Source organism: Eulemur rufifrons, chromosome 6, assembly GCF_041146395.1.
Source record: "Eulemur rufifrons isolate Redbay chromosome 6, OSU_ERuf_1, whole genome shotgun sequence".
In the NCBI taxonomy this organism is placed as follows: domain Eukaryota; kingdom Metazoa; phylum Chordata; class Mammalia; order Primates; family Lemuridae; genus Eulemur; species Eulemur rufifrons.
The window spans coordinates 93,727,572-93,754,083 of NC_090988.1; the positions used below are offsets into that span (position 1 = coordinate 93,727,572).

Consider the following 26,512-nt stretch of genomic DNA (forward strand, 5'->3'; position numbering starts at 1 on the left):
AAAAGGAGGAGCTCCTAGGAAGGGAGGGTGCGCGCTGCCCTGGCTCGGCCTTTCCCGCCCTGCTCCACTTGGTGGCCAGACCGCGGACAACCCCCTTGTGCAGCAGGCGACTTGGTGTCTTAGGGGAAAAGAGAACCCAGGATCTCTCTGTCCATTGGCCAGAATCACCGTTCCGCAGGCTGGTTCGGTCTCCAAAGTGCAAGGATTCCAGTGGCTGGAGGGAAAGGTTCCCCAGAGGCAAGTATCAGGCAAGTGATGGCTTGGTTTGGGAGGGACTGTCCTGTAGGTGAGTTACCCCTTGTGTTCTGGGGTGACCTGGAGTTTTGGCGGGATGCATTGGCAGCAGCAGGATGCAGAGAAACGTCAGACTGCTGGGGAGAGAGTGGAACAAACCTGTACACCAGTTGCTGTTGCTCTTGAAAAGGGGACTGAGTGTTGTCCCCGAAAAGGTTAAAAAAGAGAGAGCCAGTGTAAAAGGAAATGTTATTGTTTTCCATTACCTCAGTGAGCAACAAACTTAGCTTTGTCTTATTAACAGGTTGTTTTAATGGTATTTGGGGGAGCCAACATTTGACATCTAGGAGGCCCCAGCAAGAAAACCCTCAACTCAGAATCAGTGTGTCCCACTGAGGTCCCTGCAGCCTTCTCTTCAGCGGCTCTCTGAGCTCAAAAGTGGGGAAAGTACAGCTTGCCTTAGGTCGAACTCCACTTTCTTTTTGTCGAGCTGCCCAAGCGCTCAGTTTATTTTGTCCCTAGGAGTAAAGAAACTTTCTAGGAATCGTTTTGATTATCTGATCAGATTTTTAAAAGCTTTTATGCTTGGTGAAAATCTTCCTTATTACTAGCAGCAGTACAATTTGTCTCTGTCCTTGTCAATTTTGATGTACTCGTGCAAGAGAAAAAGTTCATAGGGAAGAGAACAGTAACCCAGAAGTCAGTTTCTCAAGGTGGCCCCGGAGACCAAGAAGTTCAGAAGGTTTTGTTTCAGACTGGTGGGGCTGTCTGAATAAACAGTGTCACCTACTTGTGCTCTGGAGCTACCTGAGCCCCGGAACAGCCAGTCTCCTGGCATCCCCAGCTGTCCAAAGAGGCAAAGAAGTGAGAGATGGCAGTGGGGAGAGGGGGGTGGAATGTTCAGGCAGGAGGAAAGGCCTGGCGCATAATAAAATGAAAGAAGGTAAGCAACTGGCCTGCCAGACCACAGGTCCCAAAAGCAAAACAAACCCTTAGCCCCACTTCCCCCCTTTCCTGCTCAATCCGGATCCTGGCTAACATGGGCATGTTCTCCCCGGCCAGACCAGCTGTGTTTCCTGCAGAGCTGTGGAGTCCTTCGCTTCCTCCAGTAAGAGTCAGACCTGCATTGGGCGCTGAATTTGAGCCCAAGTGGTGGCGGTGGGCAAGGCACACATCCCCATTGGTGAGTACCCTGGTGCTCTGGTGCCAGGCGAGGTGGGTGCTGTGCTGGAGCCTTCCTGGGCTGGAAGGGGAAGGAGCTGGGGTCCTGAGGCCAGGGCCTGCCAGCACTGCCCATCTGAAGGGCCACGAAGGCATGAGTTTTATTTCAGTGGCTGCTTCATGTGCTTGTGGGAGCTAGGTGGTGAGCTTGGATGAGGTGGTGCTGGGCTTGGATAAGGCTTAGGGTCAGCATTGATCCTTGACTCAGGAAAGCTTGAAAGAGAGAGAGAGCTAGGAGAGAAGAGGGAAGAAAGGAAGGAGGGAGGGAGGAACTGGGGTAGAGAGAAGGCAGGAAAGAGAGATTGAGAAAGACAGAAATTCCAAAAGGGAGCTTCCGGGTGGGCTGGAGATGGGACTCAGGACAGGCTGTACTGCTTTATCCCTTTACTGTAGGAAGTCAAGGTAAGTAGAGCATTGACTTTCAGCTATAAGACAGAGGCTGGAATAGCATAGCTAAGGGCATTTTAATTTTAATACAACATGGTTCAGTCTGGATACTGGAAACAATGTGGGAAGGGGAAAAATATTGGGGGGTTTTCTTAACCTCTTGCCCCTTTCCACTGTGACTGCCCCACTACAAGCCAGTGGCCTACAAAATGCATGTATCTTTCTGCCCACTTTCATTTCCTTTTTTGGCCCGTGTCTGTTAGTCACTGCTGAAGCACCTGCATCCTCTCGCAAACTACACTAGAAGAGACATCATGAATGACACAGGGAAGTCCCAAACTTTCTTAATTGTTGGGCAATTGTTGCCTTCGAGGATTTTACAGCATAGCCCAGTTCTTCAATGATATTTTTTGTTTGTATTTTTGTTTTCCTAGGTTCTCTGCTGTTTATAAAGTATCCCTGTGGTTACTGTGTTGATATTGATAAGTATCACCAGTGTGATATTTACTGGGCAACCTATTACATGCCAAGCATTGTTCTCAAGGCTCTACATGGATTCCATTTTTCAGTCTTCACAAAAATGGAGGTTGATTCTAACACCACTCCTATTTAGAGTGAGAAAAATGAGGCAATGAGTAGTTAATTAATATGCCCAAGGTCATATAGCTAGTATGTGGTGACTTGATATTTGAACTCAGATGGTCTATAAATATGACATTGATATAGCACTGTGATATTCATGATCTTATTTAGAATCATTGCCTCTTTTTACAAACAGGAACCTAAGGCTCGGAGGGTAAGGGATTTCCTTCGTAGCTCATTACCAGTGAAGGAGACAGCCAGGATTTCTGTTCTATAGTCTAATGGTTAGGAGAATGAACATAGTCTATGGATAACTTCCACTTGACAAGAAATACAGGGGATAGAACATCAGTCAAACAACATTGCATAGAAGCAACCCAGGAGGGTGAACATCCTACAGAAACAACTTCTCTGTTCACTTCAACAAATCAGTTCTTTTTCTAGACTAAAAGAGCCTTAAAAAACATAATTAAAGGCAACTTGTGTCCCTCACTTGGATCTTGGTGTGAATAAGTTAGTATTGTGATTATATAAGAAAAGTCCTTAATTTTGAGAGCTGGAAAGTGATAGTTAGGGTTAAAACGTCATGATGTCTTTAATTGTAAAATAATCTAGTCTAATAAAAAGATGATGTAAGTTTGCAAAAAAATGACCAAATAATTAACCATGTGATAGGCATGTGGAGGTTCATTATACCGTTTTCTATTTTTTTTATGTTAGAAAATGTTCATAATGAAATGCCTCAAAAGTACACTCTCTGGAGCGTCATGACCTTAAGGAAAATTTTAACGTCTCTATTCAAGTTCTTTATCTTGTGAGACAATAATCTAATATCCAAATGGGACAATACTACCTATCTTATACAGTTGTAAGAATTACATGAGGTAGTTCATGCAAAGCACTTAGAACAGGGCATAGTACAGCAGATGCCCACTCCATTCCCTCAGTGAATGTATCTTTGTAAATGTGTCTATATTGAGGGCCTGCCACGTGCCAGACATTGTTTTAGATGTTTAGGTGCTGAAGACAGATACGGCTGCTGCCTCCAGTGCTATTTGTCCTTCCACTGTAATTTATCTCTATTGGAGATTTTACTACTTTATTTAAATTGTTCATTCTCTCCTAAGGAGACATCAGAGGAAAGATAGAGGGAAAAATACCCCTCTAAACAAAAAACTTAATGCAGCCACTAAGGTTCCTCACTATAAACCTCAGGCAGACATTCCAGATTTCTTTTTGAAGTCTCATTCCAAATTTATTTCGTCATGATGGTCCTGTCCAGTTCTTTTCCCACCCATTTCCCTGTCATTTTACCATCCTTTGCCATCTAGATCTTCAATGAAGGCCGGAACTTAACATCAATGTAAATAGAACAGCTTTTTGAACTCTCCAACTGCAAACTCTTCCGTAGGGTATTAATACTTGCATGTGAATCTAGCTCTGCCATGGAGCTCTGACCTTGGGCAGATCACCTGCCTTCTCTGACCTATACTTTTCCCGTCTGCAGAATGCACATATACCCACTTTCCACGGAACCTGTGGGGATTGGCAATTAGAGATAATTTCTTCTGTAAAGTGCTTAGTATAGTGTCTGACAAGTAGTTTTGTGTAAAAGGGAGCTTTTATTGTTGGGGTGATTATCCTTGGTGAATAAACTGTCAACTTGCTAAGTTAACATCTCCAGAGAGAGTGAGGCTGGAGCTCAAGGGAAAAGGTGGGACATGAGACTCCAGTTAATCTTTTCCTCTGCACAGTTAATGATAGCTATGAAGAAACTGCTATAACTTGAACCTTTTTGAAATTAGTGTCTCAGCTGAACCATCTGTTCATCTTCAAGTCATCATGAGCAGTAAGAAGCGCAGATCAGAGATCCGGTTTGATGCAAAGCGTAATAAGAAAATCGACCACTATTTTTCTCAGGTATGTCTGTAAATTCTATTTATGGAATACAGTTGTCCCTCAGTGTTCATGGGGGATTGGTTCCAGGACCCCCCTTGGATACCAAAATCCGTGGATGCTCAAAGTCCTTTATATTTAATATAAAATGGCTTAGTATTTGTGTATAATGTATGCACATTCTTTTGTACGCTTTAAATCACCTCTAGATTAATTAAACTACCTAATACCAGCTAAACTGCTACATAAACAGTTGTTATACTACTATATTAGTAGTATAACAAGAAACAGAAGTTCTATATATGCTTAGTATAGACACAATCATCCATTTTTTTCCCAAATATTTTTGATCTGCCATTGGTTAAATCTACAGATAGGAAACCCACAGGTACAGGGGGTTGTTTGTATACTGATATTAGCCTTAGCCATCCTTGGCATTGAGTTTTATAGTTCTTTTTGCCAACAAATTACCTCATTGTGTGTTGGGAATATTGAATAAGTTAAAATCTTTCTCATCTGTTTTATCCTTTCTATTTTGAGGGGTGGCTGCAGGGAAAGGAGTTGTAATACAAATCTCAGCCATATCAAGGAATCCTTTAATAGAAAGCTATTGTGATATTTCTTGAATAACAATAAAAATCAAATACAATATATTACACTAAACTATGAAATAAAAACAAAATTAAAGGTGTTTCATAGCATGAAAATACACACCATTCCAAATGTGACTAATCTATTCAATCATGATAATAACCTACATTTGAATAGTGCTTTACCCTTTATAAAACAATTTTATGTATTACCGTAACCTTGTTGGGCAGGCAGGGAAGATTTTGCCATCCTCAATTTGTTTATGAGGAGGAGAGAAGAGAAATTAATTGTCCCTTAAAGCAGGAGTAAAGTGAAGACTTGGACGTATGTTCACTGACACGTAGTCAGGGCTTTTTCTATTCATCGAGCTCTGTACCATACCAAATCATAGTATTTTTTTCTGAGTCTAAAATTCTCCTTTAACTTATCAAGAAGGATGGTAAGCATTTGAGAATGCAACTTAAAATTCTTCACCTTGTTTTCTTTTTTTTTTTTTTTTTTTTCTTTATTTGAGACAGGGACTCGCTCTGTTGCCCAGGCTAGAGTGCAGTGGTGTCATCGTACTCACTGCAACCTCAGACTCCTGGGCTCCAGTGATCCTCCTGCTTCAGCCTTCTGAGTAGCTGGGACTAGAAGCAGACACCACACCACCATTCCTGGCTAATATTTTTTCTTTGTTTTGTGGAGAGGGGTCTCGCTCTTGCTCAGGCTGGTTTCAAACTCCTGGCCTCAAGCGATCCTCCCACCTTGGCCTCCTGAAATGCTAGGACAAGCATAAGCTACCACACCTGGCCTTTCAACTTGTTTTATTTGTCCTGGTTTAGAAAACTAGAACATTCAAGTATCTAGAATATCCAAGGCAAGCCTAGATCTGTTTTTCTCTGTCCTGCTCCATGACAGAGTGAACAAATAGCTACATATTATCCTTTCTCTCCTTTCAAAAGTGTGCATATCTACCCAAGAGTCATTTTATTAACTGAGGATCTATTATAGTACTCAAATAGAATGCATGACGAGGGAGTTTCTGGCAGCATTAGACTGAAAGGATGTTCTTGGAGTTTGTATGCATGCCCAGAGTAAATTTATATTACCTTAGATTTTTTTGTTTATTTATTTTTTTAAATCCAGAATATTAGTATTATTACAAACAAGGAAAACAAAATGAACTTACCGTGTGCCAATATTGTGCTACATAGATTGTGGTGATGACTTCATGGATGTATACTTATCTTCAAACTCATCAAGTTGTGTACACTAATCATGTATGTCTTTTTGTATGTGAAAAATTATTTTTTTCAAAAAGGATGAATAATATTTCACCAGGTAATTGGTTCAAGGATAAGACAATGACCTGAGGATAGTCATGTATACATGAAATCATATTTAGGGAAGAGTATAGCTGGATTTGATGGTATATAAAGAAAATATAGGAATGTGGTAGGCAAATAGTGCTTTCTATACTAATAAGGTAGTATGGTACAAGATCACAGTAGGTTTTATCCCAGTTAGAGGTTTTTATGTTGCCAGTAAAAGTATTCTCTAATTGTAAAATAATAAAATGGATTCGCTGGGTCACATGGGTGGCCAGTCCAGAGTTTAGCTGAGCTCCACTACAGCAGTACACAATTTCCTCAAGGACCTGCTTGTGTGTCTGTTCAGTCTCCAGGCTGTGCTTTTCATGTTATCCTCTTGCTGCTTTCTGCATAGTGACAGCAGAGCTGCAGTAATTTGAGATGCTTCACTACCCAGACGATGAGTCAATCCTGGTACCCTGAGAAAACCTCTCCCTGCCATATAATTGTCCCAAGCTAAGTAGTTCACCCATACCTGCATGAAACCTTGTGCCTAAGGGGGCACTTACGGATATTCCTGAGCTGGAATGAATTCATTCAGTGGGTACCCCTTTTACTGGGAGGTGGGGGAGGAGTCTGGGAGAAGAAGACTCTCAGGAATATGCTTGGGTTTTTCTCATCAGACAAGAGTGGTCAGAGGGGTGGGGTGGGGGCTGCTTCCTCCCCTTCTTTATGCCATTTCTCTTTCCCTTACCGTGGCCTAGCCTAGGAATAGGGCTCAGGGAAGGACAAGTGTTGAATCTGTCATAATCCGGAAAAAAGGCAGAGAAAGTCAAGAAATAGGCAAGTTCTGTGCTGTCCCAGAGGCCACTAATACCCACACTGTTTCTGCTTTTAATACCGGGGGATCCCACCCTGTCATCCAACCCCCACCTCTGCCACTGCCATGGCCCCCATCATAGTAAAACTCCTTACCCCTGGGACATTCATCTCCTGGGGTATCACTTGCCTCTCTCACTGTGTCACCAGGGGTTGGAGCACACTAACTGAGTGCTGTGGATGCTGCCAGTCCCAGCTCCACCTCAAGCCCCCGAGACCAAGGAGGTACTGATGAGACTCCAGAATCTCCGAATCTCAGCTCAGATTCCACCCAGACTCTGGCCTGTGTCCCAGGCCTTCTTAGGAAAATAAGATGATCAGAACGGGACAGTCACTTCCTCCTTATTGTCCCTAAGTCATTTCTCCTTCTCCAGCTATCTTGCTGACAGGACACATGGCTCTAAGTTGTTCTGATTCAAGACTTTTCTGTTCTTACTAACAAAGCGTGACAGGCAGCATGTCCCCAAATGTGCCTGACCACACGGGAAATCTTAGGAGTCACGCAGCGGGTGCAGATTACCCAACCTGACAGCGCCTTCTGATTTTAATTCCAGGCACTCCCCTCCCGGTCAGGTGAAAGGCTGCAACCCCGAATGTCCCACCCACAGAGCATTCTGGGGCTCAGGGAGGGGACCCCCAACAGGGCCAGGTCCTCCTTTCTCATGTGAGCCCCTCCTCTGGAGTCCGGAGCTATGGAGGGAAAAGCACATGGCTTCTGGGACCCCTGACTGGGAAGAAGGCAGGTGGGGGCCATGGAGGGAAGGCCCCCCAGCAGAGAAGGGGCCTGGCCAGCTGCCCTTTGCCTTAACTCGGTGGTTCTTTTTTGTAATATGTGTATTGATCTCTTTTTAAAGGAGTGTTTTTTTCTTATTTTTTACAAGGTTTCTTTTTTTTTTTTTTTTTTGGTCATTTTTTCCGTTTTTGTTGGTTTGACAGTCGAACACAGTTGCCAGTAGGCTGTCTATCATTTCACTCTTGTTTGTTGCTTTGTGTCTTCTCTGTTGTAAACCTTAACACCAAGCTTTCCCAAATGTGAGATTGTCAGTCTAAGGACCCCATCTATCTTTTGTGGTTTTTTAAAAAACATACATCTGGGACACTTTGACAAATAAAACTCATATTTACAATTTTTTGATTTTGAGGGGGGCCTCAGGATTGGCACCGGTATATTTTTCATATGTCTGATATAACCCCAGGGGTCTTTCTGGGGTTGTTGTTGAACTTCTTGAACTTTACTGAAGCTTTTTAATGGTGGGACTCCTTTTAAATTTGTTTTCTGATTTTTTTTTATAATGTTTAAGCCAGGCCAATCCTTTGTCATTCATATTTCAGTTTGGTTCAATCCTAAGGACAGTAGATTTAGGGTGGTTGTTTTTATTTTTAAGGTGGAGTTGATAGGCTTTTTTTCTTGTCTTTTCAGTAATCATATGGCAGTTTTGGGCCATGAGTAAAATATTTATCGAATGTTTGAATATCAGCCCACATCGGATGATATGTTAAAAAGAGGAAAACAATTCAGCCATGTGTTTAGGGTCATCTCAATAAAAGGGATTTTTTTTTTTTTTTTTAGTATAACTGGTCTGAGGTGGGAAATGGGGAGTGTATCTCTAGCATATACGCTGGCCATCCATTGGCATTTAACCCTTTAACCGGAAGTTGGCAAAGTGGTAACTGTCCTGTTTGAGGAGTCCTCGGGCAGAAGTGGGTACCCAGTCTAGTACGAGATGGTGAGATCATGAGTTGACTTTCTCCACTTCTTTTACTGGGGAGTGGGAGGGCTTATCCCCTTTCTGTACCCTGACCTCCATGCAAAACTCGGTCCAGCAGGGGGTCTGCTTGGGGAGGATGCAGGGGTTTGGGGTCCAGTGGGGCAGGTGTCAACTGAGGGGGTAGCCCTGGCACTGGTAGAGGTGCTGGTGGCACACTAGGAGAATTTAGACCACTGATTAAAACCTCATTTTCTTTTTGTCTAATCTCTTAGACTTTAATATCTTTGGCTTGACTACTTTAGCCCTTTACATCATTAAATTGCATCTCTTCCATATGGACTTGTTTCGGTGTCATAACATAAATGACTATATATAGGGAGTTTTATCTGATTTTTTAAAATTATAAAACAGGTGTAGTTATATAATAGTAATACAGTTTAAAGATTTACGTATGGGCCATTTTTTTCTTGAATCTAGGGAGTATTGTGGCCAGACCGTAATATAAAAGAAAATTATCATTTTATGTGTCATTGGTTTGTAACTGAAAGCAGTCTAATATTTGAGAATACGCCCCAAGTGGCTGCATTCAGGGATTGAATTTGAGTTTTTCACAGCCAACACCCTCACTCATAAAATGAATATAAATGTTTGCACACAAAACAAAATTTAATTTTTGAACGACAAGACAAAAGGGTGAAGTCTAATGATTTTCTCAACTCTCTCAAATGAGGGTCTTTTTAATATTTAGTGAAATGTAAATGGAGTGACAGAAAATCCTGACTGCCTGTGTCACAGTGACTCCCCCGGCAAATGTAAACTTGAAAACAGATCAAGGTCCTGTACATTTTTCGACTCTGAGCCAATGTTGTGTCAAAGGCAGGAAGAAAAGCCGGGAGGGTGTCTGGGTAGGGCAGCTGTAGGGACTCCCTGTACATTGCCCTCCCAGCCTTGTATTCCCATCCCAGCCAGGGCATCTAGTCTCAGGCACAAGGTCCTGCCAGAATTGTTGTGGAACCCAATTTCAGGCTCGTGTACCCAATGTGCAGCCAAAGCCAAACACTGTGACATGGTGCTTGGAGACAGAGAAGGGTTTATTTCATTTGGCCAAAGCCAGATGAGGAAGAGCCAAATCTTCAGAGCCTTCTTAACAAAGGATGAAGTAGGGAGTCTTCCGTGGCTGGAGAGGGAGAGGGAGTGCACTAGGTGGCCAGGGGAAGGGCAGTTTCAGGGAACTGAAGAGGGAGGTCTGTGTTGCTTTTCCTCTCAGATAACACCTTAAATTACCAGATTTCTGGGCATCGGCAGCTAGTTGCAGTTTCTCAAGGGCGGTCATTCCTTCTGCAAGACAAACTTATAGATTTTCATCCTACTTGACAAAGAAACTACACAGCGGTTAATGTTTATTGTGAGAACAAGGGGCACTGGGCAGGAATCAAGTGGTTAACACGTATGTGCAAGCAAGCCAGGGCCTAGTCAAATTATACATTATTTCAGACATGAAGAAATGCCAGAGTACCAAAATCTCACGCAGCCCAGCTACAGTTCCATTGCACCTGCTTCCTAAACGAAGCAAGCCCAGCTGTTTCTCCTGATTTGACCCTCTCCACACTTACCGCCTACTCATGCAGACTGGATCCAACACTTGAGATTTCACAATGATTCCCATCTAAGTCATGTGGGCTCCTACGGTGTAGTATTTTTCACTTTTGTCCCTGTTTTTCATTTCCGTTTTCATCACATTCTCAATATCTTGTTCCCTGGGCTACTACCAATTGATTATTTATGTTTATAACTGTTTATATTTATTTGTGTGTGTATATATATATCCAATCCTGTGATTTATCAATCATTTTAGTATATTTCCGTAGTCTGTTGAAACCATGTACAGAATAAAAGCAAAATAGACGTTTAACAGGAATTTTTGAAAGGTGATGTTTCAAATATCCACAAGGCATATTAAATAAGTCCAGCTTCACTAGTAAGTAAATAAATGCAAATTTGAAAAACAGTCAAATTAGATGACATTTCATCTATCAATTTGCAAAAACTTAATATAATGACACGGAAATCCTTTTGAGGAATCAACCATATCATTGGGTTCCTTAGGGAAAAGGAGAGAAGAGACAAGGTGGGTTGATATAACTTTTCTGGACAGCAGTTTGGCAGTATATGTATATTGTGAAATATGTTTATATCCTTAGCCACAATATTTCCACTGCTGGGATATTACCTAGAGAAATATTCAGATGTACAGACAAAAATGTTATATGTATAGTAATATTTGTCTCATATGCAGCAATTAAAAACTGGAAACAACCTAAATATCTAGCAATAAAACAACAGATTAAAAGAATTATACAATGAAATGTTATATAGCCCCTTAGATTGCGATTTCGAAGGTGGCTCAATGACACATGAAAGCACTGGCAGATTGCAGAGTGAAAAATAAACTCATATGCAGCACAGTATTTGAGGAACAATATTCTATCTGCATATAAAATAACAGGCAAATAAATCAAAACGTATTAAAAGAGTGTTTATCTCTGGTGAGAGAATAGTAATTGATTTATTTCTCCATTATTCATTTGCCATTATTTTATCCAATTTTTATCAGAATATCTATTAGTTCTATCATTAGAAAAACATGAAACATTATCAAAGGTGATTCTTAGTAAATATTTAATCTTTTCTTTTTTAAGGATACTGTCGTGAAGCAGACACGTGCTGACCCGCCTGTTGATCACTGTTTATCTGACATAGGAGAGTGTAGCAGCACCTCTCAGCTTAAAAGTGAAGTCAACACGCGTGAAACAGCCCTTAAAATTCACAATCCAAATTCAAACACCAATAAAGAATGTTGTTTCACCTTTACTTTAAGTGAAACCTCCAGAACATGGGACCGTAGCGTGTTTACAGCATATGGTGAACCCAATGAGAACATCTTCTCAGCTCTGAGGGCGAACGACCATTTCAGTGAAAGGATGGAGAATCACTTAAATGAGGACATTATTGTTTATGAAGAAAAAGAAATAAAAGGGTATATAAATTTAGGAATGCCTCTCAAGTGCCTGCCTAGAGATTCTCATTTTAATATAACCTTTGGTCGAAGAAAGAGTAACCGGAAAGAAGATGGTCAGATACTGCGTCGATGTGAAAATCCAAACATCGAATGCATTCTTTTTCATGTCGTTGCTGTCGGCAAGACGATAAAGAAACTTGTTAAGATCAGGAAACTTCACGAAAAAGGAAGTACACTTTGTATCTATGCCTTGAAGGGTGAGACTGTCACAGAAGCTTTATGCAAGGATGGTCGCTTTCGGTCTGACTTAGACGAATTGACATGGAAACTAATGGAAGGTCACAAGAAACTTTATGGAAAAGGATCCATGGTGGATGAAGTATCTGGAAAAGTCTTAGAAATGGACATTTATAGAAAAACAAGTGGCAAGAAAGGCACAAAAATTAAGCAGAATGCAAATGCCAGTTATGAAATCAATCCCAGTGGTCTGACACAGTCTAAGAAAAAGGTCCATGAACCAGAGATAGATGGAGAGACTGAAGACCTGGAACACAGCAGAGAAATACTTCATCCACCTCAAAGTCTAGGGCATGATATTGAAGGTAAAACTCGCTGGACAATTTCCAGGATTAGACGTTATTACGATAAGAGTTTTGGCAGAAACTTGCAAGTTAGGCGAAGGCCCCGTCTGGGTAGACAATATGCTATCCATCTGCATATCCAAAAGGAAGCAACTCATCTTTTAAAGAATCTACAAATACTAAATGAAGACATAATGCATCAATATCCAAATTTTAAAGAAGAAACATGTTCGATGGGAAGGTATTTCCGGGAAGAACGGAAGAGAACAAAGCTGCCAAGGTTTCAACAGTTCAACATATATAAAAAGTACTTTGGAAAAGTGAATATGGATTCTATTCCAGTTGCAACCTCTGAAAAACTCAACTGTCATAGTAAGTCAGTTGGGTTCATGAAATGGGACAATAATGGCAAAACGGGCAATGCTACTTGCTTTGTCTTCAATCACGGTTATATTTTCACCTGTCGACATGTTTTAAAGCTTATAGTGGGTGAAGGCACAGATCCACGTTCATGGCCAGATACAATTAGTAAATGTGCAAAGGTAACCTTCACTTACAAAGAGTTCTGTCCCACTAGTGACGACTGGTTTTCCATCGAGCCGTGGCTTGAAGTGTCCGATGAAACTCTAGATTATGCCATTTTTAAACTAAAGGAAAATGGAAATGCATTTCCTCCAGGCCTATTTAGACAGATTTCTCCTCAACCATCTATTGGTGTGGTTTATATAGTTGGTCATCCAGAAGGCCAGGTCAAGCAAATGGATCGCTGTGCTGTGGTTTCTCTAAGTGAACGCTTAGAAAGGTTTCAGCACCATCATGATGGGGAGATGGTAGAACCCCATGCTGCCACTGGTAATGTTTGCCCTATGTTTACCAAAAGAAGTTTCCCATCTCAGTCTTGGGACAGGAACATGCTTAGTTATGATACTTGTTTCGTTGAGGGGTCCTCTGGCTCCCCAGTGTTTGATGCATCTGGAAAATTGGTTGCTATGCATGCCTTTGGGCAGTTTTATAGATGTGGAGTTAAGAGTTCTGCCCTTGTAGAATTTGGCTACTCTATGGATTCAATTCTTTTCAATATTAAAGAGAAAAATGAGAGCTTATACAAATCATTAAATGAAGAGGAAAATAAGAACTGCAATGAAGAAAAAAATAACGAACAAGATTCACCACTTCAAGATCATCAGATTGAACCCATGGAATACTAGTAAAAAAAAGATGTTGTCTTCAGTGAAACAGGCCAATAATTTAGAGTGTTGAGGGCTGTTTCCTTTAAGTATAATGAAAATTCTGAATTAGAAAACTTTTAAAGAATTACATGGATATGCAAAAAAAAATATTAGAAGTCCAATAAATACTGATTTTTCTCCCAATTGTTTTTTCTTTTTATTTGAAACAATTTCAATCCTCAACAAAAATGCTTAGCGCACTTATACGCTTACAAAGAATTTGGTATTTGCCATTCTAAATGGGATGATACATCTTTGTTACTGGCGTGGTGGTTCTTGTTCTCTGCCCAACAGATAATGGGGAAATACACCTTTAAACTTAAGGAAAATAACATGTGTTGCTCCTGCGAAATCCAAAATTCGTTGGTAATCTTCATTTCTTCTCTTCCATGCCACCTGTGACATCAGCCTCTATTGCAAATGACAGTAGAAAATTGCACTTCTTTCCTCGAGTACAGCAAGAGCTGTTAACCCTTCTCTGGCAGCTATGAAGAGAGGCCTGCTCCCCCTCCATCCTCACTCTCTCATGCTCAGAGTCTGGAAAGCTAAAAGCTAAATATCGCAGACTAATTTGCACTAAGATTCTGAATATAAATCAGGTTCCTCCAAATAGATGTTATTTGGAAGGTGGAAGTAAAATGGAGGCATTTTTCTGCTGTGTCATCTTTTGGCAAACTAGGTCATGGAAAAGTATGTCTAGGGATGGTAGTGTTGGCCACATTCAGTGTCAGTGTTTAGCCATCAGCTTCATGGGTATCCAGAAGTAGCTGCAGCAGTACCAGTAGCAGCCAGAAGCACTGTTGCAACATCTACTCTTTCACTCTGATGGTGTGGGGAGGCATTTGTGGTAAATTTGTGGTGCTAAATTTCTTAATTCAGCTTCCTGATTCCTGGATTACAGCCAAGAGGGTGTGTTCTTGAACTCAATGATTCCAGTGTTGGCTTCCTGAATCCCACGGCTCTTATCATCCTAAAGATTTCCAGCAGGTAATCCCTTGCATTAAATCTCTTACCTGCACTTGGCCCTGACTGATGTACCCTCCTTTGTCCACTAGCAACTGGTTGGACTGTCCAAATATGTAATAGTACCTTAGTTGTGCACAAACCATAAATCTGGCTCAGAGAAAATATTCATTGAGAAATTCTAGATCCATACTGTAATTATTTACCGATAAGCACATCAAGGGCCCATAGTGCTTATTGAAGAGACGGACCTTCTGTCTTACTACCCAGGTAATAGGGCATTGAGGTCCTACTCTCAGCATTAGATTCCTTTCTTTCTCTACCAGACCATGTAGATTGACATTTCCTGTGTTCAGACTTATTGAAACTAAAAGGAACAACTGCTGAACCAAAGTTGAGGTATAACTTTAAGCAAAATTATATCTTTACACTTTATCATACAACCATAGTTCCTCTTGTCAAATGCTGGAGCCCAGTATTCCTCCTGACCATATGCATTAAAGATTTCTAATCACCTGATCCCACTGCTGCAAATCAATCTCTGCTGCAGATTATTCATGGAAGCTTCTAATGTTGGGTAAATCAGATGCTCAAACATTTTTATAAATAGTATGCAAATAAAGCCTGCCCCTCTTGGCCCTGATCCTGAAAGATATCTGCCTCTATCCCTCTGAACCAAAGACAGGTCCCACCAGATGGTCCAGACACATGGTGGTTCCAAGTGCTCAGAGTAAGATTAATTCTCCACCTAAACTTTAGGTATGATTTATCACTGGGGTGTTGTAGAATCAGACGCCTAGACCCTAGGGTTATTCAACAGTGAACACATCCGAATTTGGGATCTCTATCTCAAATGTCACCACCTCTGTGCCAGCATCCCTGGAGCCTTCTCTGTGCTACCTCTGCATCCTGTTCATTCCTGTCTTAGAGGACATATAAGTCTTTTCATTTATCCTTCTTACCTACTAGATTGTAACTTGATGGTGAGGACAATCTTACATTAATCTTGGTATCTTCACTGCTTAACATTATGTCTGACACACACATAAAACTTCCCCAAAAAAGACTGAATAAAAACTACTTCAGGTTTATAGGTCTGAGACACAGATCAACGGAAGATGAGTGTCACCTATCCCATACTTGATTGGAACCACACACACCAGCTAAAGGTGAGGCCCCAGGGGTGGGTCTCCTCCAGCCCTTCCTTTCTGTCTCTGCTGCATGATCCTGACGGGCTGCATCCAGCTTCATCAAGGCAGCCAAGGAGCGGAAATCAGAGGCTAGCCCCTGCCTTGCTGGCAACATGACATGAGGATCCATCCTCTTTGAACAGAATACATTACTTTCTGGGCGTTCTTGTTTGCCTGTTTTGTTGTTGCTTTTTATGGGGGTCTCTTATACAGTTAAAACAGAACTCAAAGACAGCCACTCAAAATGACCTCTGGCTAATGATTCTGGTCAGTCCAGTCATGTGATTCAACTACTTCAATGACCAGCAAGGGAGGAGGCCAGTAGGTAAGTCAGTTAATTGCTGGGCTTTAATTAAGTAAACTAATTGCTGCAATGACTAAGCCAATTGCAGGGTGCTTTTGCTCTTCTTTCTGGTATAAAAAGGCTAGGGAGAAAACTGAGAGATAGGAAATAAACTTCCTATTATGTAATATATTGGTCTACAAGAAAAAATATATAACTTAAACAAATATATTTAGGGTCCAGTCTGCTGTCTCCTTTTCAAAGCCAGAAATACGTGGCTGTCCGGAAAGTATCCAGCCATTGTTAATATTAATGCTATTTTTCATATTACATTGTGGGATGCTTTCAGGACAGCCCTCGTACTTGGCAGCTAAATTAACAAAAGCAGACTCCTTAGCCCTGCCCCAGGAATCCCTCTACATTTTCCCAATAATCCGGGATAACATGAGTGAGGGAGAGAAAGACCATTTGAGACCTTGTTAGCCCAGAAAGGTGAGGCCACCCCGTCAGGCTCAGCCAACCTCAGTTCTAGCTTCTTGAGACCAACAGCTGGATCTCAGAGGAGCACATGGAGGTGAATAAACCTCCACCTCCCCAACTTTACACCTCTGTGAATCACTCCCTTCTCCCCAACACTGAGCAAGGGGAAAGCAGTTTCTAAAAGAGCTCAAGCTCCGCCCCAGAGATCTGAGGATTGGATAAACCATCTCCATTTCGCGCTACCATTGGGCAGAAGGTGTGTCGATCCCTCCCCCGGCTCCGCCCTCCCCATGCCGTTCCCACAGGCTTATCCTCTGGCGCCATCTGCTGGCCGCGCGTGGCACTCCATTCGTCGTGGAGAGATGGTGCTGGGTCAGGTTCACAGGGCGTTTACTGGCGGCCCGGGGTCTGCCCTGCAAGGGGGCTGACCACGCTGGTCTCATTCCGGGGGGGGAGGCTGGGAGTCCAGAAGCATCGCAGGCGCCCCGGGAGGTTCAACGAGGGACAGGTCGGCCGGCGGGGCCTGGAGAAGAGCGGGGTAGGTTTCTGAGTCCTGCTGTGCGAGGCAGGGCGGAGGCCACTCCAGACAGCTCCACCCTGCTTGTCCCCGCCTTCTGGGCGCTTGGGCCTCAGGCTGCAACTAAGCGGGGGCGGTGGGTTTTGCCCTTCTGGAATGAGATGGGCCCCAGCCTGCCAGCTGCCTCCTCCTTGGAGCCTATGGAGTTGGGCTAGGGCGGGCAGCGCCCTTCAGAACCTTAGCAGAAGCCCCTTAGGTTCTTTGCCTTCCTGGTCTTGGGCGGAGCTGGAGTCTCTGTGATCTGATTCTTAGGAATCTTGATCTCCCAACACTTTTGATCTTAAGTTGAAATGAACATCATCTCTTCCTGCTGCTGGGAGAGAAATTTGGCAATATTTATCCAAAACCTAGAAATCCCCCAGAGTCTTTAGAGAAGTATACACCAAAACAGAGCAACATGATACTAATAAGAGTAGTAACAATGACAAAGGCTACCTACCATTTATGGAGCATTTGCGACAGGTACATTTCGTGGATCATCACACAGAGGACCTCATTAAGCCTTGTGCCACCTAATGAGGTAGTGCTAGTAGTGGCATGTTCTTTTCACAGCCATGACGGAACCCAGAGAAGCAAACAGAAAGACCCGATGGTTTTCAGGGTCCTGCTCAGCACAGTGTTGGTTCTATCTGTTAACACATTCCACTGTCCAAAGCAAGTCACAAGGCCAAGTCTGACATTGACAGCATGGGCAGGAACTTCAAAGGGACCCGGTAAAGGGTGTGTATACAGGGAAGAGTGAAGATTAAAGAACAATTTCCCACACTCAGCTTCTCCTTCTTCCACTTCTTCAAGAACTTTCAAAAACAGAAAACAAGTATACTTAATGTAGACTGTGTGTGCATTTTCATACATCCGATGGGCTATAAGGTGTGTCCTGCACAAGCACTATTCTTAGATACAATATTACATTAAACTGCCCTGGGTCCATGAATGTGAGAACCATATTCACTCACCTCTGTATCCCCAATGTCCAGCACAATACCTGCCACAGAGTAGGAATTAACATGTGTTTTAAATGAATGACACGGTGTGGGAAATGATTTTATTTGTGTGCCTTTTCTATCTTTCCTATTTGAGAACAGAACTCTTAACATTTTACCCTTTATAGAATGTGGCACTGGGTCTTGTAAGTTGTCACTGCAGATTTATGCATTGATTAATGATTGAGTGAATGGGGGGATGAAAGAAAGTAAGAAGAGGTGAGCCACTGTGCCTTTTGGCAGTTAAATATGAGAGGCAGTTTGGCTTCTAGTTTTAGATGGGAGTACAAATCCTCATAAGAATGTTTCGTGGCAATTGTTTGCTAAACTCTTTGGTGAAATGGAGAAGCCAATGTGACCTCCTCACAGGGTTGTTGAGACTACTAAATGAAACGGGCACATGTAAATGCCAAGCTCAGAGAGCAACTCCAAGCAATTCTGCCCCAGATGTCATTTCCCTGCACACACTGCCTGCTCGTTCCCTGGGCAGACATAAGTCTTAGCCAGGTTAGCAAAAGCAGTCAAATGGACAAGTTGGGCTTTGCTGAGGAATCCCACATCACCATCTCCCACCTTTTAAGTACTATAAAAGCAGTCATTAGGGAAATCTATATACCAATAACAGTGGCACTTTTAACCTGATCACACATCTTGCTTTATGATACAAGTATTTATTTCCAGTACTTTCAATAATTAAGAATAAGTTAAACAAAGAAAGAAATTTTGTGTAGAGTATGATGAACCTGTATTTTTTGTGTATTTAATATTTATTTGTTTACAAAGCAGTTATGGCTTTTAAAATAAACTCTGGAGTAATAATAGAAAACAGGGCATCTTCATGCATGGTATAATCTTTTCCTATAAGAAGGCCTTGTTAAAGAATGTGGATGAGGTTACACTTTTACATATGCTATTATATATAATTTCTTATAGGTACATTACCAAATTATGACTTTTTTAGCCAGGGTATCATATTTAAGAGTAGTAATAAATATTCTCCAAACAGACCAGTTATCACAGAATAATTATACCCATGTGTATTATTGTTGATGTGTTTCCCATAATAAAATTAGTCATAAAAATGAGGGATTGATTAAAATTAATGTTTATGGCCTACAAAGCTATCAAAAGCCAAAATAGCATTATTTTTAGATATTTTCCAATAAATCAGATAAGAGTATAAGCTTTGAGTATAATGACAGAATTCATTGCTGTAGCAGAATAACAAACTCAGGAATTATATGTAAGAATGATACCGTGTTAAGTCCATTCTGTTTTAACGGTGCAACTACATAAAAGCAAGAGGCAAGAAATAAAAATGTGTGATATGGGTGTGGAAGAAAATTCATCCAATGCTGTTATCTTTATCTTTGATCCTGCATGTAGTAAGTAATTTCTTCCCATCAAGGAAAGAGTTTTCAAAAAGAAAAAAAAGCTACTTACTGATAACAAATTAAATGATTAAATGTAGATTAAAAAAAAACATTTGGAGCTATGCTGGAAAAGATTTGTCCCCTGTAGACCTATTCTAAGAATTAAGAAATAACGTGCTAAATAAAACAGTGGCAAGGAACTCAGGCTATGTTTAGAGAATAGCAGCTTCATTGTAATTATAAAAACTCTGGTCTCTAAAAGAAGACACTGTTAGACTTAATAAATAAGTTTAATGATTGATGTAGCTTTTTGAAACCTGTTTGTAGTCTTGAGAGTGTGAATTTTATTTAGTTTAGATCTTACAAGCTATATTTTGTAATTTGAAATTAAGACTTCATTTTGCCTGAAATTTAAAGAAAAAACAAGAGCCAAAGGTTGCTACAGAAAAATAAATGTCAAACTTACACCTTTTTTTCAAATAGGGAACTTTAGTTAGTAATGTAAATTAAGAAAATGGCAAAGATGTAGAAAACTGAAGAAAAAAATATGATGGTAATCTTTGATCTAAAAAAACAGTTATTTTCCTAAAACCTAAAGCCAAAATATATTTCATTGCTTAAATATAAGATTTGAGAATTAGTTGTTATTTTATACTTTTTCTCCAATAAGCCAGCATACAATCTGTCAAACCAGAAATGTTTTTAAAATAAATATGATTAAAATAATACAAAATGACATAAAGATTTCAGAAAGAATGTAATAGATATCTTGCTGTATATGGTAGATTTAGTTGCACAGGTAATAGATATCTTGCTACATAGTAGATTTAGTTGTAGGAACACATTTTATATCCTTGGTAATAATAACTTTTTATTTTTGTGCATTAATATTTCCATCTATCAAAATCATTTCAATAAGATTTCTAAGAAATCTTAATTTTGTGGATTGGGTCAGGCTCAGTGACTCATGCCTGTAATCCCAAAGCTTTGGGAGGCCTAAGAGGGAGGATCTTTGGAAACCAGGAGTTTGAGGGTGCAGTGAGCTATGATGACACCACTGCACTCTAGCCCGGGCAACAGAGAGAGCTTTTCTCAAAAACAAAAACTAAAACTAAAACCCTGTAGCTTGGAAACAAATTTTATCAGTATGTTGAATTCTTAACATCCATGTTTTAGAAAGTGTTATTAGGCCTACTGTCGATTACCTCACTATTTGCTTATACACTGAAATGTAAAAGAGGCAAAGAGAAAAGAAAGAAGGAAGGAAGGAAAAGAGAGAGAAAGAGAAATGGAAAAGCCATAGAAAATGCCTCATATCTGCACAAACACATTCTCAGTGGATTAACCACTCGTTTTGTTCTATCATCACAGGTCTTACTCCCTAGTACCTTTACAGGCAGTGGCTTCAACACACCAGTGCTTGTTCCAAACAGGAAAATGTCGCTCTTCTTCATAGGTTTTTGAGATTCTTTTCTTAATTTCCAGGCAACATCTCAAAAGCACACCAAGTACTAACAAGTCAGCTCCCATGGCAGGCTGCTGATCGGTGTCTGCAGTCCCCAGGATAGCTCTCCAAAACAGTGTCCTCAGTTGGTTGGGCAATTTCAACCCCGGGATTCCTCATCATCTCTTACTGTCATTGAGATGATTACAGCTCCAGAATCCACACTGAAAAAAGAATCAGCCAAATTCTGATTCTGTGGTAATCACTGCATGCTACTCTCAGGGGTATAGAAACCTCTAAAGATTCCAGGAATGACAGTGAGTGGTGAAGCTTTTATACAGTTTGGGGTTTTCTTGGTTGTTGTTGCCTTTTTTTCAGCTTAAGCAAGGTTTATTTCAATCTGAGTGTGTTACACATTACACCTCCATTCGCAGCAGGGACTGTGTCTTGATAAAATTCTAGCCCCATAGTTCCAAGCACAATGTCTTGTGCATGGTAAACATTAAGTAAATGTATCTTGAATTAAACCATAGGTTCTGACGTTGTCAGTAAACTCTGCATTTTTTGGTGGGGATTTCAGACACTCTTTCCCTCTTGCCCCACAGAGCTACCATAATTTATGAATTTTGACTATCTCACCACACGCAGTTGAATCTATGAATTCTGACTAACCACATCCTGTCATGGGTACTTGCAGCCAAGTGCCTGCAAAAGCTGTTAACTTCGCTCAAGTTTAAAGTGACAAAAGATTGTCCACAATAATGTTCTATAGTTGCCTGCAGAGTAAGAGACCTATTGCTGCTCTTGTTTGGAATTCAGATACTAGCTGAGATTATCCCTCCTGAATACAGAAGAGGGCAGATTCCAAAAGTGATTCTCATAGGTAAAGTCTCAGCATTCATACCTTTTTTTAAAGGTTACTCTGTCCAAACTCCAGGGAACCAGGGAACCCACAGAAGATGAAGCAGTCATTTTAGCTACTCTGGGTGTATTGTATGTATGTTAAGGAGAGTTCCTCAAAATTCCCACATGTGTTGTAGTTACCAACACATTTTGCCACCCTATCACCTTATATACATCATATAAATTTCATAAAAGTTGTCACCTTTGTGACCATGATCTCCTCCAACACAGCATTGAATACTTGCACATGTGCTCAGAATGTAAGTCCTTAAAGAGCAGCCCACCTTGTAAGCCTTTTCCTATCTTCTTTGAACATGAGCTTTGAGATGCATAGTACTGGCGTCCCTATCACCTTCATCAGGATTGTAAACGTCTGCACATATTAATGCACGTCTGGAGAAATCGAATTATAAGGGCGTTCACTCTGCCTGCATAGGTGGCTTCTTCCTGACTGTCATAGTGGGGGGGAGGGGGCCTATTCCTCCTGCTGGGGATGCTGTTCCCTGGGAAGTGCCCAAATCGCCAAGCCCCCTCATCCCCACTCAGCGCCTCCTGTGCACTGGAGCAATGACACGCTGCAGGCCCCAGCCAGGCGCCTGCGCGCCTCCCCCCAGCAAAGCTCTCCAGGCGGAAACTGCGTTCCCGCCCACGACCTACCCGGCTGGTTCCCGCGCGCGGGTCACGGGCTGCCGCGGGGGCCCCGCCTCCGTCCTCCCTGCTGGTCGCACGCCGGCCTTTGGAATTCCCGCGCCGTCTCCCGTCGAGCTCAGCCCCAGCCTGGGCGCTACAGGGACCTTTTACTGTAGATGCGCAGGACTAGGGGAACCCCGTTAACAGAAGCTGGCGTTCGCTCAGTGGGCAGCGGGGTAGTGAGGGAAGGGAAAAGGAGGAGCTCCTAGGAAGGGAGGGTGCGCGCTGCCCTGGCTCGGCCTTTCCCGCCCTGCTCCACTTGGTGGCCAGACCGCGGACAATCCGCTTGTGCAACAGGCGAGTTGGTGTCTTAGGGGAAAAGAGAACCCAGGATCTCTCTGTCCATTGGCCAGAATCACCGTTCCGCAGGCTGGTTTGGTCTCCAAAGTGCAAGGATTCCAGTGGCTGGAGGGAAAGGTTCCCCAGAGGCAAGTATCAGGCAAGTGATGGCTTGGTTTGGGAGGGACTGTCCTGTAGGTGAGTTACCCCTTGTGTTCTGGGGTGACCTGGAGTTTTGGCGGGATGCATTGGCAGCAGCAGGATGCAGAGAAACGTCAGACTGCTGGGGAGAGAGTGGAACAAACCTGTACACCAGTTGCTGTTGCTCTTGAAAAGGGGACTGAGTGTTGTCCCCGAAAAGGTTAAAAAAGAAAGAGAGAGCCAGTGTAAAAGGAAATGTTATTGTTTTCCATTACCTCAGTGAGCAACAAACTTAGCTTTGTCTTATTAACAGGTTGTTTTAATGGTATTTGGGGGAGCCAACATTTGACATTCTAGGAGGCCCCAGCAAGAAGACCCTCAAGTCAGAATCAGTGTGTCCCACTGAGGTCCCTGCAGCCTTCTCTTCAGGGGCCCTCTGAGCTCAAAGGTGGGGAAAGTAGAGCTTGCCTTAGGTCGAACTCCACTTTCTTTTTGTCGAGCTGCCCAAGTGCTCAGTTTATTTTGTCCCTAGGAGTAAAGAAACTTTCTAGGAATCGTTTTGATTATCTGATCAGATTTTTAAAAGCTTTTATGCTTGGTGAAAATCTTCCTTATTACTAGCAGCAGTACAATTTGTCTCTGTCCTTGTCATTTTTTGATGTACTCGTGCAAGAGAAAAAGTTCATAGGAAAGAGAACAGTCACCCGGAAGTCAGTTTTCTCAAGTTGGCCCCGGGGACCAAGAAGTTCAGAAGGTTTTGTTTCAGACTGGTGGGGCTGTCTGAATAAACAGTGTCACCTACTTGTGCTCTGGAGCTACCTGAGGCCGGGAACAGCCAGTCTCCTGGCATCCTCTGCTGTCCAAAGAGGCAAAGAAGTGAGAGATGGCAGTGGGGAGAGGGGGGTGGAATGTTCAGGCAGGAGGAAAGGCCTGGCGCATAATAAAATGAAAGAAGGTAAGCAACTGGCCTGCCAGACCACAGGTCCCAAAAGCAAAACAAACCCTTAGCCCCACTTCCCCCCTTTCCTGCTCAATCCGGATCCTGGCTAACATGGGCATGTTCTCCCTGGCCAGACCAGCTGTGTTTCCTGCAGAGCTGTGGAGTCCTTCGCTTCCTCCAGTAAGAGCCAGACCTGCACTGGGCACTGAATTTGAGCCTGAGTGGTGGCGGTGGGCAAGGCACACATCCCCATTGGTGAGTACCTTGGTGCTCTGGTGCCAGGCAAGGTGGGTGCTGTGCTGGAGCCTTCCTGGGCTGGAAGGGGAAAGAGCTCGGGTCCTGAGGCCAGGGCCTGCCAGCACTGCCCATCTGAAGGGCCACGAAGGCATGAGTTTTATTTCAGTGGCTGCTTCATGTGCTTGTGGGAGCTAGGTGGTGAGCTTGGATGAGGTGGTGCTGGGCTTGGATAAGGCTTAGGGTCAGCATTGATCCTTGACTCAGGAAAGCCTGAAAGAGAGAGAGAGCTAGGAGAGAAGAGGGAAGAAAGGAAGGAGGGAGGGAGGAACTGGGGTAGAGAGAAGGCAGGAAAGAGAGATTGAGAAAGACAGAAATTCCAAAAGGGAGCTTCCGGGTGGGCTGGAGATGGGACTCAGGACAGGCTGTACTGCTTTATCCCTTTACTGTAGGAAGTCAAGGTAAGTAGAACATTGACTTTCAACTATAAGACAGAGGCTGGAATAGCACAGCTAAGGGCATTTTATATTTTAATACAACATGGTTCAGTCTGGATGCTGGAAACAATGTGGGAAGGGGAAAAATATTGGGGGGTTTTCTTAACCTCTTGCCCCTTTCCACTGCGACTGCCCCACTACAAGCCGGTGGCCTACAAAATGCATGTATCTTTCTGCCCACTTGCATTTCCTTTTTTAGCCCGTGTCTGTTAGTCACTGCTGAAGCACCTGCGTCCTCTCGCAAACTACACTAGAAGAGACATCATGAATGACACAGGGAAGTCCCAAACTTTCTTTTTTTTTTTTTTTTTTTTTTTTGTTGAGACAGAGTCTCACTTTGTTGCCCAGGCTAGAGTGAGTGCCGTGGCGTCAGCTTAGCTCACAGCAACCTCAGACTCCTCGGCTTAAGCGATCCTACTGCCTCAGCCTCCCGAGTAGCTGGGACTACAGGCATGCGCCACCATGCCCGGCTAATTTTTTCTATATAGATTTTTAGTTGTCCATATATAATGTCTTTCTATTTTTAGTAGAGACGGGGTCTCACTCAGGCTGGTCTCGAACTCCTGACCTTGAGCGATCCACCCGCCTCGGCCTCCCAGAGTGCTAGGATTACAGGCGTGAGCCACCGCGCCCGGCCTCCAAACTTTCTTAATTGTTGGGCAGTTGTTGCCTTTGAGGATCTTACAGCATAGCCAAGTTCTTCAATGATATTTTTTGTTTGTATTTTTGTTTTCCTAGGTTCTCTGTTGTTTATAAAGTATCCCTGTGGTTACTGTGTTGATATTGATAAGTATCACCAGTGTGATATTTACTGGGCAACCTATTACATGCCAAGCATTGTTCTCAAGGCTCTACATGGATTACATTTTTCAGTCTTCACAAAAATGGACATTCTAACACCACTCCTATTTAGAGTGAGAAAAATGAGGCAATGAGTAGTTAATTAATATGTCCAAGGTCATATATATAGCTAGTATGTGGTGACTTGATATTTGAACTCAGATGGTCTATAAATACTGACATTGATATAGCACTGTGATATTCATGATCTTATTTAGAATCATTGCCTCTTTTTACAAACAGGAATCTAAGGCTCGGAGGGTAAGGGATTTCCTTCGTAGCTCATTACCAGTGAAGGAGACAGCCAGGACTTCTGTTCCATAGTGGAATGGTTAGGAGAATGAACATAGTCTATGGAAAACTTCCACTTGACAAGAAATACAGGGGATAGAGCATCAGTTAAACAACACTGCATAGAAGCAACCCAGGAGGGTGAACATCCTACAGAAACAACTTCTCTGTTCACTTCAACAAATCAGTTCTTTTCTAGACTAAAAGAGCCTTGAAAGACATAATTAAAGGCAACTTGTGTCCCTCACTTGGATCTTGGTGTGAATAAATTAGTATTGTGATTATATAAGAAAAGTCCTTAATTTTGAGGATGGAAAGTGATAGTTAGGGTTAAAACGTCATGATGTCTTTAATTGTAAAATAATCTAGTCTAATAAAAAGATGATGTAAGTTTGCAAAAAAATGACCAAATAATTAACCATGTGATAGGCATGTGGAGGTTCATTATACCGTTTTCTATTTTTTTTATGTTAGAAAATGTTCATAATGAAAAGTCTCAAAAGTACACTCTCTGGAGCGTCATGACCTTAAGGAAAGTTGTAACATCTCTGTTCAAGTTCTTTATATTTGAGACAATAATCTAATAATAATACCTAACTTGTAGGCTTGTAAGAATTACATGAGGCAGTTCATGCAAAGCACTTAGAACAGGACATAGTACAGCAGATGCCCACTCCATTCCCTCAGTGAATGTATCTTTGTAAATGTGTCTATATTGAGGGCCTGCCACGTGCCAGACATTGTTTTAGATGTTGAGGTGCTGAAGGCAGATATGGCTGCTGCC

General features: G+C 42.2%; 1 protein-coding gene across 1 annotated transcript; it reads left to right on the top strand.

The window, feature by feature from the left end:
• The first annotated feature begins 331 nt into the window (after positions 1–331).
• FAM111B (FAM111 trypsin like peptidase B) lies at positions 332–22,650 on the top strand. The gene is made up of 6 exons (XM_069470630.1): positions 332–449; positions 4,262–4,344; positions 11,491–13,598; positions 14,500–14,607; positions 16,842–17,074; positions 22,253–22,650. Exons 1-6 carry the CDS (start codon positions 332–334, stop codon positions 22,648–22,650), a joined length of 3,048 nt encoding a protein of 1,015 aa, XP_069326731.1.
• The last annotated feature ends 3,862 nt before the right edge of the window (positions 22,651–26,512 follow it).

Excerpts from the sequence above, each read along its gene's own strand:
- FAM111B (XM_069470630.1), top strand. The coding sequence starts at position 332 with ATGCATTGGCAGCAGCAGGATGCAGAGAAACGTCAGACTGCTGGGGAG. Across the intron at positions 4,345-11,490 it reads TCGACCACTATTTTTCTCAG|GATACTGTCGTGAAGCAGAC; the intron begins GTATGTCTGTAA and ends TTCTTTTTTAAG. Across the intron at positions 13,599-14,499 it reads ATTGAACCCATGGAATACTA|CTTCCTGATTCCTGGATTAC; the intron begins GTAAAAAAAAGA and ends TTCTTAATTCAG.